Source organism: Crassostrea angulata, chromosome 9, assembly GCF_025612915.1.
Source record: "Crassostrea angulata isolate pt1a10 chromosome 9, ASM2561291v2, whole genome shotgun sequence".
Lineage (NCBI taxonomy): Eukaryota > Metazoa > Mollusca > Bivalvia > Ostreida > Ostreidae > Magallana > Magallana angulata.
This window is the reverse complement of record NC_069119.1, coordinates 20,785,373-20,799,335: the sequence shown is the minus strand read 5'-3', so window position 1 is coordinate 20,799,335 and position 13,963 is coordinate 20,785,373. Positions and strand designations below refer to the sequence as shown.

The window sequence follows — 13,963 nt, the reverse complement described above, 5'->3', positions numbered from 1 at the left end:
TAATTTGATCACGTTCCGCCGTATTTGATCATTTCACAATACTCAAAGAATGAATCAGTATAATTCCTTAAAGCAATATGAGCTGCATTTTCATTTCAATTTTTTTTAAGAAAATTGTTATTTTCTACTTAATATGGTTTTTAAATTTCTTTCAGCAATATTTTTGTTAGGAAAGCCGTTTAGAAGCCTTAATTGGAGCAAAATTGAATTATTGTCGTCCTGTACAAAAATTGATCTGCTATATATTCCTTAGAAGAGAAGTCTTTCTTCTGACAAAAAGTATTGGTTTTTTCAAATCTCGTTTATCATAAATGTTTAAGTTACATGCAATTTTATCATGCTAGCAGTTATTTACCGCGAAATAAATTCTAAAAAATACAGCTCATATTGCTTTAAGTTATCTTGGATATTTTCCCTTTTATCGGTTCAACTGAATTTCTTTCACAGGTATGTTTAACTATTAAACTCATCAAAAAGTGATGGGAGCAATGACTTGTGTTGTAAAACTATTGGTTCTTGCCTGTCAGATTGAATATATAGCAAATTTCCAATGAAAATTTACCAGTATTTGTATTATCATTTCTGAGTTTATTCATGCAATATGATGTTGTGGAAACAAAAACCAAAGATCCCGTTAGTGTGAATGTATTGCGCAAGCGCAAGATTGTAAAATCCCAAAAATCCAGATGATTTCCGGAATTTTTTGAGGAATTTTCGTTGATTATTAATAAGCGAAGCTTAACTGAGAAAAAATAAAAATAAATTGGTAATCTTCAAGTACCAATGACGTTTAGAATATACATGTATAAAACAATAGACAGTATTGTTCCGATTTATCGGTATCAAAGACCGAAAATTCGAGTCTATTATTCTAATATAGTAGTATAGATGTACATGTATACAGTTACTTTCTCAAGGCTAACAACACATCGATGGCGCTGCTAAATTTGGTTTGTTTCCCCACAGGGTTGGGTATTATCTAATGTTTTTGATGTTACGTCATCCCTGTAATAAAATAGAAAATGAATCCTACGTTGGTTTTAATTCGGGATCGATATGAATCTCAGTCCGTCACTTTGTCTATACTCTGTCCCGAGTTTTTTGCTTCCAAAAACTATATTTCAATTATCCCAAATGCAGGTATGTACATGTAGCATCATTTGGAAATTAGGTGGAAGGCTGCCACATGATTAACAAACCCATCCGGAGAAAATGGAGATTGGGCAGTTCAGCATCTTTGCTATAAAAAAAAAACTCTGTCCCGAGTTTTTGCTTCCACCACTTTTTGCTTGATATTTCAATAATAGAAAATACCTTTGTGCTCAAACTACGTTCATCCACTAATATGTAAAATGTCCAGATTATCTGTTTTGAAACGTCCCCTCTACCGCTTCAGGTTTCAATACACATCCCAAAATTGAAAGTCTACGGAGATTCTGCATTGCATCAGCCATTAATAAGCCCGGATGATAACGTTAAAAAATTGCGCGAGGTATCCCGAGTACTTCCGAATGGAGAAAAGATGTAAACATTTTCCATTATCAATCTCCGTAAGAAAATTGTTATTGTTCCTGTCAAATTGATTTTATGAGTGAAAAGGGATAATTGTTCAATGAAGATATCTTGGATATATTCCCTTTCATAGATTTCAATTGTATTTCTTTTACAGGTATGTGCATTTTTTATTAAAAATCATCAAAAATTAATGGAAGCAATAACTTGGGACAGACTATAAAAACCACGCAGTCAACTAATGACAACTAAACTTAGTTTACAATGACCGTTTTGTATTTCAAACGTACACAGTAACCTCACCTTATTTTGACGAATTTTCATATTCTCATAAATAATAGAAGAGAATTAAGTCGCAGTTTTTTAACCCCATTATCTAGACACAGTTTAAATTGTACACGAAAAACCCACACAAACGCACAACCTGTCCCGCCCCATCCCCCTACCCCCCCCCCCCCTAAAAAAAAAACCCCACACACACACAAACACGCACGGGAGAATGAACAAATTAAATCTCAATTTGAACCTTTCATAGCTTTTCAGTCGTATACGGCTGGATCATCCTCAAATTAAACTTTTTGTGATCGGCTTCGGCCGATCACTATTGTGTCCATAAGAGGCATCCGGCAAATGCTTCCACGTGCGCACACATTCCGCTTACATAAGTAGTTCTTATAAAAACTTGAAGTTTGGTTTAGTATTTATATAACATTTTACTCAGTTTTATTTCAATTCATTTACCTTAAGAGATGCAAACATACATAAAATACAGTTCGACCCGTTACTTCAAGAATGCACATTTTGTCTCACGCGTAAGAATTTCGATCAAAAGATTCATTCCGTAATGCAGTTGACCTCGATGAACTGACCTCAATCATAAGAAGATGCTCCATGAACTGACCTCGATCTATTGATGTTGCATAATAGTAGCTAGGAAGACGGCTTGATTTGTAAACAAGGTTACGTTATAATGCGACCTCAATAGCAAGTTATGATGGCATTCAATGTTTTCCAGTCGCATTAAATTATTTTAATACAACTCTTTCTTTGTGTACGTGTTAATGCTCTTTTAGAGCCCTACTCAGTATTCTGAAGAAGAAGATACGTTAACATTTAATAATTACGTTAAAAATATTAAACTAGACAAGGAGTTTACGAACGGCTCTCCCCAAATTTATTTCAAAATTAAATTTGTTGACGGTTTACAATGATGAAATTATGGTGTACAGATTCAAAATATTCTATATTTTTTTAAAAATACAATACTTTTAGAATTATTTTACATCTATATGATCAAGTTGATTGCTTCTTGCTATCGATATATCATTATTGCCAATCATTCCTTTAAAAGGAATACTTGTTTTCACTGATAATAATTGCCATTGTTCATAATATCTCCCTAATAGATAGAAACATTATGATTGATATTGGTCACAACCATTTAGTCCTCTTATCAAATCTCAGATGTGACCGGAGCTTACGTTTGAGCGACTTACCGGCTCGTTGACCTCTGAACTTATCATTTACAACACAGTCACTTCTTGAATAAGATTATTAATAGTACTAAATGTAAATTCTATTAAACACGATAATTGATATGTAATAATTCAGCCTGTTATAAAGAAATCATATTTATCCATGCCTCAATGCACATATAGGGATTAAATGAAATTGTTCCCTTAAAGGGTTCCAAAGCTTAAATCTTATTTGAATAGCTTTTTGACAATTTTAAACCTTTAACATGAGTAGTCGCAATTAATTAAGCCATGTAGCTAAAATTCAAGCTGTATAGCAAAATATAGAGATTGTTAATGACCTACTTAATATATGCGATGTATTTTAACCATTTTTGGAGTTTGAACATACACATGTATTTTATAGTGTATTATCATATACAAATGATTCGAACACAAGTTCTTAAAACTTACTAGATATTTACCATATTAATCAAAAAATACTGTCCAATTTCATAACATCATAACATGTATTACAGCGTACCATTCTGTTATAGAGTAACACATCTTGCATGTATAAGTATGATGACAGGAATTGAGACAATTATTTAAATGTATGTTTTTAGTTTCTGCACAGCAAGAAATGGTCAAAATACAGTATATGCATATATCAGGTCAAGTACAATCTCCAGATTTAGCTATATAGCATGAATAAGCTAAATTGCTTTATTAAGCTATTTAGAGTAGCTTCATTTAGTTTTTTTGTCATACATTTTTCTTAAATGTGTAATTTTTCAGTATGTATAAAAAATCGCACGTAATTGCAGTGATAGTTTTCAACTTTTAACTGTTCTGTAAATAATGCATATAAAGATTACTCCTCAATTTGTGTCTCCATAAGAGACTTTGCACTTAAAGTTCTAAAAGTTTTTGGGCAATTGATTCACGACCGAAATTATCACCTCATAATATTCAAAGAATATTATTACTTACATTTATATAATTTTAATCCATCGTATGATTAAATATTTGAATATAAATAAGCAAACCCAGCTGGCGCCTCAATTTAGCTTCATTTGAAGTTATGGGTTTTATAGTACAAAATCAATACGTAGTGTTATCACAGGCAAAGACACTGGAAAATGTAAATATTGAAATATAAAGGAGGTCAGTTATGGAAAACAAGAAAATTGATTGGTAATAATTCAGCACAATGTGAATAAATCATACATATACGGTAAATTGAGTATATTTGTCATGTGAAGAGATAAACTAATGAGTAGTGTATCACCGATTGATTGAGTATGGCCAAATGATTAGTGTTCACCGATAGGGGTGTTCCTAACCTAGTGACTAGTGCTCATCGATCAAGCGTTTACGGGTTACCTTTTAATTAATCCTGTTGATGAAAAGTAACGGAAGTCGAACAGATGTGGATGATATGCAGCGGCACAGTAGGGCATTCAGGAACGATGAAGTCCCGTCTTCTTTTTGCTCACCTTCTTTTATTGGAACTAACTCGATCGTACGTGAAAGTCACATATAAAATTAATTACGTAAATACCCATTGATTAAAAGTAAAGATATTCATACTTTATCATTAGATATCATTATGAAGCTACACAAGAAGTTTAAAATTAATTTGCCATATCACATCGAAAAAACAAAGAGAAGACAGAATGACTGAGACTTACATGTATATATAGACGCCCCTCCGGTTTCAACGGTAGGGGACAAATAACGATCTAAATTAATACAAAATACGTCAAATTATTTTAGTAATCTTTTATAAACATTTTCATAAAACATTTTACCTTGTGATATAAAAATGATGCACATCGTACTTTAATATATCTCGCGCAGTTATCGTTTTCTCAAAATTTGACGATAAACATAACCATGTTACATGTATATATGTAGAAGATAGAGATCACAAACTTTTCAGAAAATACTATGTTTTATCACCAGAGAATAAAGTGAAATATATATACAATATATAACAACAAAGTGCGGTAACAAGAGAGTATAAAACAATAAATATAATGTAGTGCTAGGGAAGCGGTGCATGCTTCTATTAAGAAAGACAATTCAATTTTGTAGAGTTGTGGCAACGCACTTCAAAAAAGTCCGTTATTAAACCTGTATATATCGACAATTTTGTATTTATTATCGAGACACTTCACTCACTTTAAAAAAATATGTATAAATCACAAAATCTGGAATTCAATTTTTAATTAGTTGATAGTATGACTGTAAACACTAACGAATATTGGGGAGGTGTCAACCAAAGAAACAGTCCAGTTACTTGTACATTGATGAGAGAAAAAGGTACCCTTTCCTCATCTTTAATTCCCAAACATATGATATTCAGCAAAACTGGAGCAATCGTAAAAGAACGAAATAAGTGTAAACTTTACTGTAAATAAATTAAAACTATAATAGCAATTAAAAACTGAATACAAAAATAGAGAAATTTGTCGCTTCAATTTCCAAGACATTACTTTAAAATATCTTATAAGCAATACAATGTACAGTCATGTAATTTTTAATAATTCTCAATACGCATAATTCTATACACGTACATTTTTGATTTGATATCAATTGCTTATAACACAATGAAATATTTTTATTGTAAGTATTTTAGATATACAGAAAAAAAGGATTTACCGAGAGGACATTTTAAAAACGTTATTACTGAAAGATTGAGTCCATTTTGAGGATACTTTTTAAAATACAAGACGCCAAAAGAGGCCGAGAGGGGGAGGGGGGCATACATTTGATACATATAAACACATATTATGTACTTGTATATACAGGGACGTAGCATCAGGGGGGCCAGGGGGGGGCTGCCCCCCCCCCCCCCCACTTTTTCTCGCAGCAACAAATTTTTTAAAATTTACATATAAAAAAATGAATTGTAATGGAGTTGCCCCCCCACTTTTTTGGAAGCAAGTAAAAAATGGATATGAAAATAAGGAAATGAGGAGTCAAATTGAAGTTACCTCCCCCCCCCCCCCCCCCACGGATTAGGTATTTCATGATTCATGATTTGGAGGGGAAGGAAATTTGGTAGAGAAGAATTTTTTTTTGGAAGTATAGTTTAACCCCCCCCCCCCCCCCCCCCCCCCCACGGATTAGGATTTGGAAGATTTTTGGAAACTTTAAATTTCCTTTTTTTTTTTTTTTTTTTTTTTGCTTGTGAAGATTTTTTGGATGGGTCTGCCCCTCCCCCCCCCCCCCCACTTTCAAAAACGATGCTACGTGCCTGATATATATAAAGAAAATTGATGTTTGAATTTAATTTTTTACCAATGTGAAAATGAACCCTTTATTCATCAAGAGGAGACAGTCTTTGACACAAGAACACTGCAGAGCAACTTGAGAGGGACAGTGGGGAAACAGTGAGAGACAATTGTGAATGTAAGATTGGTACACAAGCGGATAGCTGGATGGTCCCGGGCTGGGAGCTGATCACCCCAGTCGGCGCACCTCTGGAGGTTGTCGTGGACAGCGCTGAAACAACCAAGGAAGGAGGATCCACCTGATGACGGGATCATCACGCATCTAACCACCAAGATGTTTACAGGTTCTTGACAAGTAAAATGTCCACCATATGCCACGGGTACATGTATTTTTAACTTGCATGCGTTTTGTACCTTGGAAACATAAACTGATAACATTCTACATCTGAGGTCAAAGAGACGCTAGGGCAAAGATAATTAGGACCCCTGCAATGTAGAGATTATGCAATGTGTTAATCGGTACAACTTTTTTTTTACCCGAATATCGATATTCGACAGTGCACCTGTTATAGAGTCCCTGCTTAAAAAGGGGATCGTCCCGGAGAGGAATGAGCACCCCAGAAGTCATCGGACCGGGGGCCGGACTGAAAAGACGGTACCCGACCCACCATCAGACTTCAAAGGGTCCGCAGACAAGTATTTATAAGGTTTGTAAAATAAAAACAGGTTATTTTAAAATAAGTATGCATGCACTTTTTGTATATAACATGACTTGTGGTACGGGTATCTGATTCTTATATGGGTGATAACCTACATGTGTATTACATGGTTAGTGTTTGGTATGGTGTTCCGATGGGGCCACTTCGACCTTCGCACTTTCGCCTTTAGGTCGAGGTACGAGAGTGCGAAGTTGCGACGGCGAAAGTGCGAGAGTGCGACGGCGAAGGAGCGAAAGTGCGAAGATGCGACGGCGAAGCGCGAAGTTGCGACGGCGAGAGTGCGAAGTTGCGACGGCGAAGAAGCGATACTACTATCGCACTCTCGCCATCGCAACTTCGCACTCTCACCTTCGCATCTTCGCACTTTCGCCTTCGCCTTTTTATAATTATGGAGCTCTCTATCGTTTACAGACAATTTTAACTGTATTAAAGGACATCTTAGGCAGACGATGGACTTTTTAGAAATTATTTTCAACAGCCTGTGCAGATCCATAACTTTTTCTAGGGGGTGGGGTGGATAAATAATTATATTTGTCGGGGGTGGGGGAGGGTTCCGAGACATATTTTGGAGATTTTATTATATATAATTAATAAAATTAAATTTTCCGGGGGGATGAGATCCGGACCTTCTCTCTCCCTTTACTGCATGTGTGAAGTTATTAGTATTGAATTTTCCGGGGGGGGGGGGGGGGGGGGGGGGGGGGGGGGGCTCTCCACCTCTAGATCCATACATCAGCAAGGAGTGTCGCATAATGAAATTAGAATGTTACTGTGTTTGATCTACGGTAAACAGACAGCTGGTAAGTGACAGGAGTCTGGAAGTGCATATGTATACATTATGGCGGACCTTACATTTTATATGGAGTATATAACAATTATTTATAAACATTCATAGTAAGCACAATGGCTTAGCGCATGCGTACCAATGATATCATGGATTAATCGGAAAACCTTTGCGAGTACGGTGCCTGCATCAAATTCTATGTAATAGACCGAGACTTTCTGAATGCTATCAAAAAAGGCGAAGGCGAAAGTGCGAAGGCGAGAGTGCGAAGTTGCGAAGGCGAGGGAGCGATAGTAGTATCGCTCCTTCACCTTCGCACCTTCGCACTTTCGCCTTCGCATCTTCGCGCTTCGCCGTCGCATCTTCGCACTTTCGCTCCTTCGCCGTCGCACTCTCGCACTTTCGCCTTCGCAACTTCGCACTCTCGCATCTTCGACCTAAAGGCGAAAGTGCGAAGGTCGAAATGGCCCCATCGGAACACCATAGTTTGGCGGTTTTTTTAAAACGTGTGATTAATTGACAAATTGATGATCATTTTCTGAAGATCTTTTAAACAAGTCAATTTAATCATCAGACAGAAGAACATACATGTACATGTATACGTCAAGTAAATGCATGCCACCATATCTAGCAAGAGGGGGAGGGGCGCTGAGTTGGTGGTGGCATCAACCAATATTTTTCTCATTTCAACAGAGATACTTTTTGCCTCTGCTGGAGTTTGAATCCGGGTCCTCTGGCAATGCCAGTCCGATCGATCAACCGATCGAGCTAAATGGTTAACCCACTGGCAAGAGTTAGTAGGAATGCCATTATATACCTGACTTTACCACATATAAATCATAAAATCAAAGGTTTTTAAGTTTTTAAAAAACCTATAAGACATGCTGCTGGACTGCCTTCGCTAGCCAAGGGTTTCTGTGGATCAGAAACATGCTGAACGGCCCAATCCCCATTCTCCACGGATGGGTTTGTTAATCATGTGGCAGCCTTCCACTTAATTTCCAAATGATGCTACATGTACGTACCTGCATGTAGGATAATTGAAATATAGTTGTTAATGTTTGGCAAAAAAAATGTAAAAATTGAGCTCAAACGGTCGCACTTTGTCATATAAAACAAATCATAAAATGATACTCTTTGGTTTGTAATTATGCTAAGTAATTTCAAATAAGTTCAAATTTCCATAAAATGTTTATCACAGAAGAATAAAGACCATTAAAATTGTACATGATGTATCGTTTGATTTGACACATGGCATATGTCTTGTGTACGTATACGTATAACGTGTACGTTTGGGCTGCCGTAGTTTTAAAACAAAGTCTGAAATGCGTTTTTAAACGCTGTGTGTACATATTTGTTTTTAAGCGCTTTTTAGACGCTGATCAACCAACATCAGACGACATTGAGCTTAGAATCGCCGAAATCAAGCTTACAGACAAGTCAAGGCTAAGCGTGAAGCAATATTGTATTTTTTAAATTTAAATGCATACACTGATTAATTTAATTCCAAATACATGTGCGACTTCGCAAACATGACAAATTGTCAGATAAGCTGAGTTATCACGTGCTGCAGTACAGTAACGTTATATGTTCTTTTGGAAAAATAACAATTTTAAATGAATATATCAAACTGGTGTTGAACTGAATGTCTTATCTGACTTTTAGCAACTTAATTCAGAACAACTAAATTCAGCTACCATTTTTCACTGTGTACAAGGCTACCCTTCTGTCTCCCCATGATGAGCATGCTTATGAATTTTTATACAGGGAAGGTCTCTCTTCAGACACGATAGATATGCGGCGTTCTCCCAGTCTGCTCGACCAGCGATGTACGGTGTGGAAGAGTACCTCCCCCAGGACCTGGTTACCCATAGTTACGGGACCCCTGGAGCGGTCAATCAGGGCCAGCCTCACCCTGCAGCCTATGGCAGCTACTCCCAGAACTTGGTGGGTCAACAGTTAATCTGAATTCCTTGTGCCAAAGGTTTGATAATGTTATAGAGTGTAGCACTGGCTATTTGGGTTAATTCTTTTTGCTCAGTTCAATGGTAGAGCTTTATTTTGTTAAACATGTAATAGTGAGTATTATAGGTATATAATAGGCTGAGACGTACTGCCAGGCTCCTACTAGCACTAGCTATTGGGTTAACCCTTTAGCTCAGTCGGTAGAGCGTTGGTTTCAAACTGAAGTGTCATGAGTTCAAACCTAGTTGTGGTTATTTCTCCTCTTCTATTAAAAACCAAAAAATCTTGAGTATAAGTCTTAGAGCTTATTTGTGGTCAATCCCTAGTTTGTTAAATAGAAAAATGCATCTTCTTATTCATATGGAATATATTCACTATTCAGTTAAAAATGGCCATACCATAAATGCACTGGTGCTTCATATAGAATTAATGTAAAATGATGAATCAATTTCATGTTGCTTGAAGCCAAAATACAAGATCTGCATTTTACTGGACTGATACTAATAATCTAAATATTCATTCGATGTGTTATCTGGGAGGAAAGATTGTGATTTGAATTTTACTTTTTTCATTTATTTCGCTTATATCATACAGACTTGCTTAAAAAATGTATTAATCCACTTTACTTAGACTTTCAAGTTTGTCACTTAGGTATATTCAAAATTTATATTTCTGTAAATAGACTGCAAAGGCTGTTACATGTAGATTTATATACTTACTATATTTGTTTCATACACTTCTGTACGAAAAATTATAGGACAGTTTCCCGGCCATTGATTATACCAAACAGGTCTCAAGCTATCTTATTTTTTTTCATACAACACTGTACTTAGCATGGATCCATTCTGTACATTCTTACATAATTATGCTAGAACATGCACCAGGTTTAAAAATTATAGGATAACATTTCTTTAAATGACAGATTGTTTTAATAGTTGTCAATTGAGAAAATGTAATTCATCCATACTTTCATAAGTGTTATTATCAACTTGCAGACGAGAATATTTGAATGCCAGTATGAAATCTGCAGAGATCTGCATTAAATTCTCCAGTATTGTTTGAACTACTGGTTGTCCACTATCATTAATTAAATCTCCCTAATGTGTCTGATACATGTATATGAATGTCATTTAATAAGTTCATTGAGTTTTGATGCATTGATGCTCTTAACTCTAACCTAGCTAAAACATCATTAACTTGATACATGTAATGAAAGGAAAACTATACTGCTAAAAAAAAACAACTTTAATTCAAATCCTCATTCAAAGCATAAAAGCTGGAAAAGTGTATACCACTGATGTTACATATAACCAATTTTTAATTAAAAAATTGCAAAGAAAATTAAGATAATGTATCTTCTGTCCATGTTTTGCTGATGCATGTATTTTGCAGAAATTGTTTTCTATGAATGCAATTTATGTTCTAGCTATATAAGAAACTTGCAAGCCAAATAAGGCCTGGCTTTTAGTTTACACTGCGTATATTTGGGAACTGATTTGATTAAAAGCCATGCAGGCATAGAGGACCAGAATGAGTATGGGAAATATATGGGAATTCTGCATAGCTGCAAGTCCCATTTGTATTGGAGGAAAAAAAAACTTCATTCTATGAAATTTTATTATGTAAATATTTGCAGTAATTAAATGTCTGTAAGAGTGATAAGAAAAATGTATTTGCTTTCAAGCAAAAGTTTGTTGATGTTAAGTTATCACACAGGAGTTATGTCTCTTTGTGTCTTATATACTAGGATGATATCCAAACGGGAATGTAGGAAATATATATTTTGACTTGGTAAACTTATGTAGAATTCATGTTTATTTTACTCTATCATCTCTATGATAAACCTTTTAACTCATATTTGTAATTTCTTTTTTCTATTAATCATATGAAACAAATTAATTATTAATTAAACACAATTAATTATAATTCAAATAAACTTCTCTGTGATTTTTCACTGTTTTTTTAAAGGGATCTTTGGCTTCTGGAATTAGGGAAAGTACGTGTATTATATATTACTATTGTAATTATAGATAAACTATGTAGTAAAAAGACTGATTTGTTCTAATTACATCTGTTGTGCACTCGGCTGTATTATCATTTAATGTTCTCTTTTACTTTATAAAATCAAAAAATGCATGTTTTTTTTTGGGGGGGGAGGGGGGTATTAAAAATTATGGGGGCGAGGTGCTGGTTCCAATAGGAAAAAAACGTGTAATGATTGCAAGGGAAAGGGGCAAATTTTGGACCTAAATTGACTGTAGAAAATCACTGCTTTTGATGCAAAAGAAGTTATGTCAATTCAGAACATTGCATGATGATATGCAGCTATGGAAACAAGTTGATATGTATAAAATGTAAACACTGTATATTAATAGAAAACGATTTGAAAATAAGATTTATGGTAAAGAAGATCCCACTGAAAGTCCTTGTTATTTACATACTTAAATTGACAGTATCATATTGACAAGAAAATAATTTACGGTGTATATGAACATGATTAATATTTGAGAAGGTAGAATTTATGAAATGGTTCCACAGACAATTTGCCGGATGTGTTGTTTGTTTTATTTCCGAGTGAAGATAACAGAATCTTTTTGTTTGCTGTACAGTGGACATAGGCGGTTTTGACTGGAGACTTATGGGGAGACAGTGGTTTATGCTATCAGGGTATGTTGTCGGTTAATGACTTGTGTGCATGGTTACAAATAAGTTATCTGTTTGGACGATGGAATATGATTAGTTCCTATATCAGCAAGTCTTCTCCGTCACACCTATGTAAATAGGTGAAACTTAGAACTCAGGAGCTGTGATAAATTTATCACTGCATATAAAGACCACATTATTTATTTCTGGTTTAATTCTTAAGGTACTTTAAGCTGTGAAAAATGAACTCAAATATGTTAAAAATGTCTCATCCAAAAGTGTTTAAACCTTTTTTAGATTACAGTGGTGTGCTCTGACTATTATTGCTTGGTGTCCTAAATTATATACTACACTTTATTGGATATTGTTCAAGGTATAACAATGCATTAAAAGTAATTTTTTGATATTTATTAGCCAGGTTTTTTATAGGAAAAATCTGGTTTTTTAAAATGGTGAAAATGGCGAGCAGGTGAGGGGCTGCCAAAAGGGTACCCCTATTTCATGGGAAACTCCTCCTACAGTTTTCAAGATATATAGGAACATTTTTATTTTGCAGATCAATTGAACATATATATCATAGATGTGCAAATTACTTGGATTTTGATTTTTGATAATAATTGCAAAAATACCAGCTGTTAAACTTAGTCATTTTTTGCAGAATATATTGCTTATATTCCTATTACCCCTATTATCCTCCTACAGTTTTCAATTTGGATGTTGATTTTTGATTATTCTTGAAAAAAAAAATCTAGATTAAGGTCCTTTGCCGTGGTAGCTGGCTTTGGTGTTTTCCCCGTAAATTTATCTTTTCATAAGAACAAGTCAACCAAAGCATCAATAAACAGGATGCAGTTTTGGGGTAATTTTTTCATTTCAAATCAAATCAATATATATACATTGTAATACAACTTCTTGGAAACCTGTCAAAACCTGATCATTGCAATTCAGATTTTGATAGATTAACACACTTTTTTATAATCCAAAGCTACTGAATCGAAGAAAAATCTCGAAAGGTTCACATAACTAGACAACTACATGTATAGACTTCATGTGAATTAAAAGTTTAAAACAAAAACAAAGATAAGTTTTTTGTGTTTTAATATTTTAAAAACCTGGTAGTATTGGTATTTTTTATTATCACTTTACTCTCTTGAACTTTGACCCAAACTATCTGGAGTCAATCTGACTTTGAACCTTAAAGGTGTTGAATATTCAAATTCTGTGTCTCCTCAATGGGTATATAGTTTCTTGCCAGCTATTGATTCTGGTGTTGATAGCTCTTGAAATTGGAAATCATAGTTTAAAGATCTGTCTTAAAGTGCATTTTGTTTAAAAGGAAGTTAAGGGCTCTTTGAAAAGGCGTGTCTGAATCAAATACTCAAATTAAAGCCAGTCTGTAACACTTCCTTATGAAATATTGAATATAAATGAAAGATGCTTACCGGTACTTTATAAATAAGGTTATAATCAATATAGCATCAACCCATATTATAGATGGTTGAAAAAAAAGAACATGTATACTGGTACAGTTGAACTACGATATCTTAACACTGATATATCTTGAATACTCCGATATCTCAAAGTATTTAAACAGTCCCATCTAGTTTGAGATAACGAAGTTTGACTGTATATCCTACATACTGG

General features: G+C 34.7%; 1 protein-coding gene across 3 annotated transcripts in view; it reads left to right on the top strand.

The window, feature by feature from the left end:
* Positions 1 to 6,790: 6,790 nt before the first annotated feature.
* Positions 6,791 to 13,963, top strand: part of LOC128163727 (RNA-binding motif, single-stranded-interacting protein 3-like) — a 78,362-nt gene continuing 71,189 nt past the window's right edge. For all 3 annotated transcript variants that reach the window (XM_052827373.1, XM_052827371.1, XM_052827372.1), the window contains exons 1-2: positions 6,791 to 6,915; positions 9,479 to 9,658. In XM_052827373.1, coding sequence (XP_052683333.1) covers positions 6,817 to 6,915; positions 9,479 to 9,658 — 279 coding nt within the window. In that variant the 5' untranslated portion in view covers positions 6,791 to 6,816. The remainder of the gene's footprint in view (positions 6,916 to 9,478; positions 9,659 to 13,963) is intronic.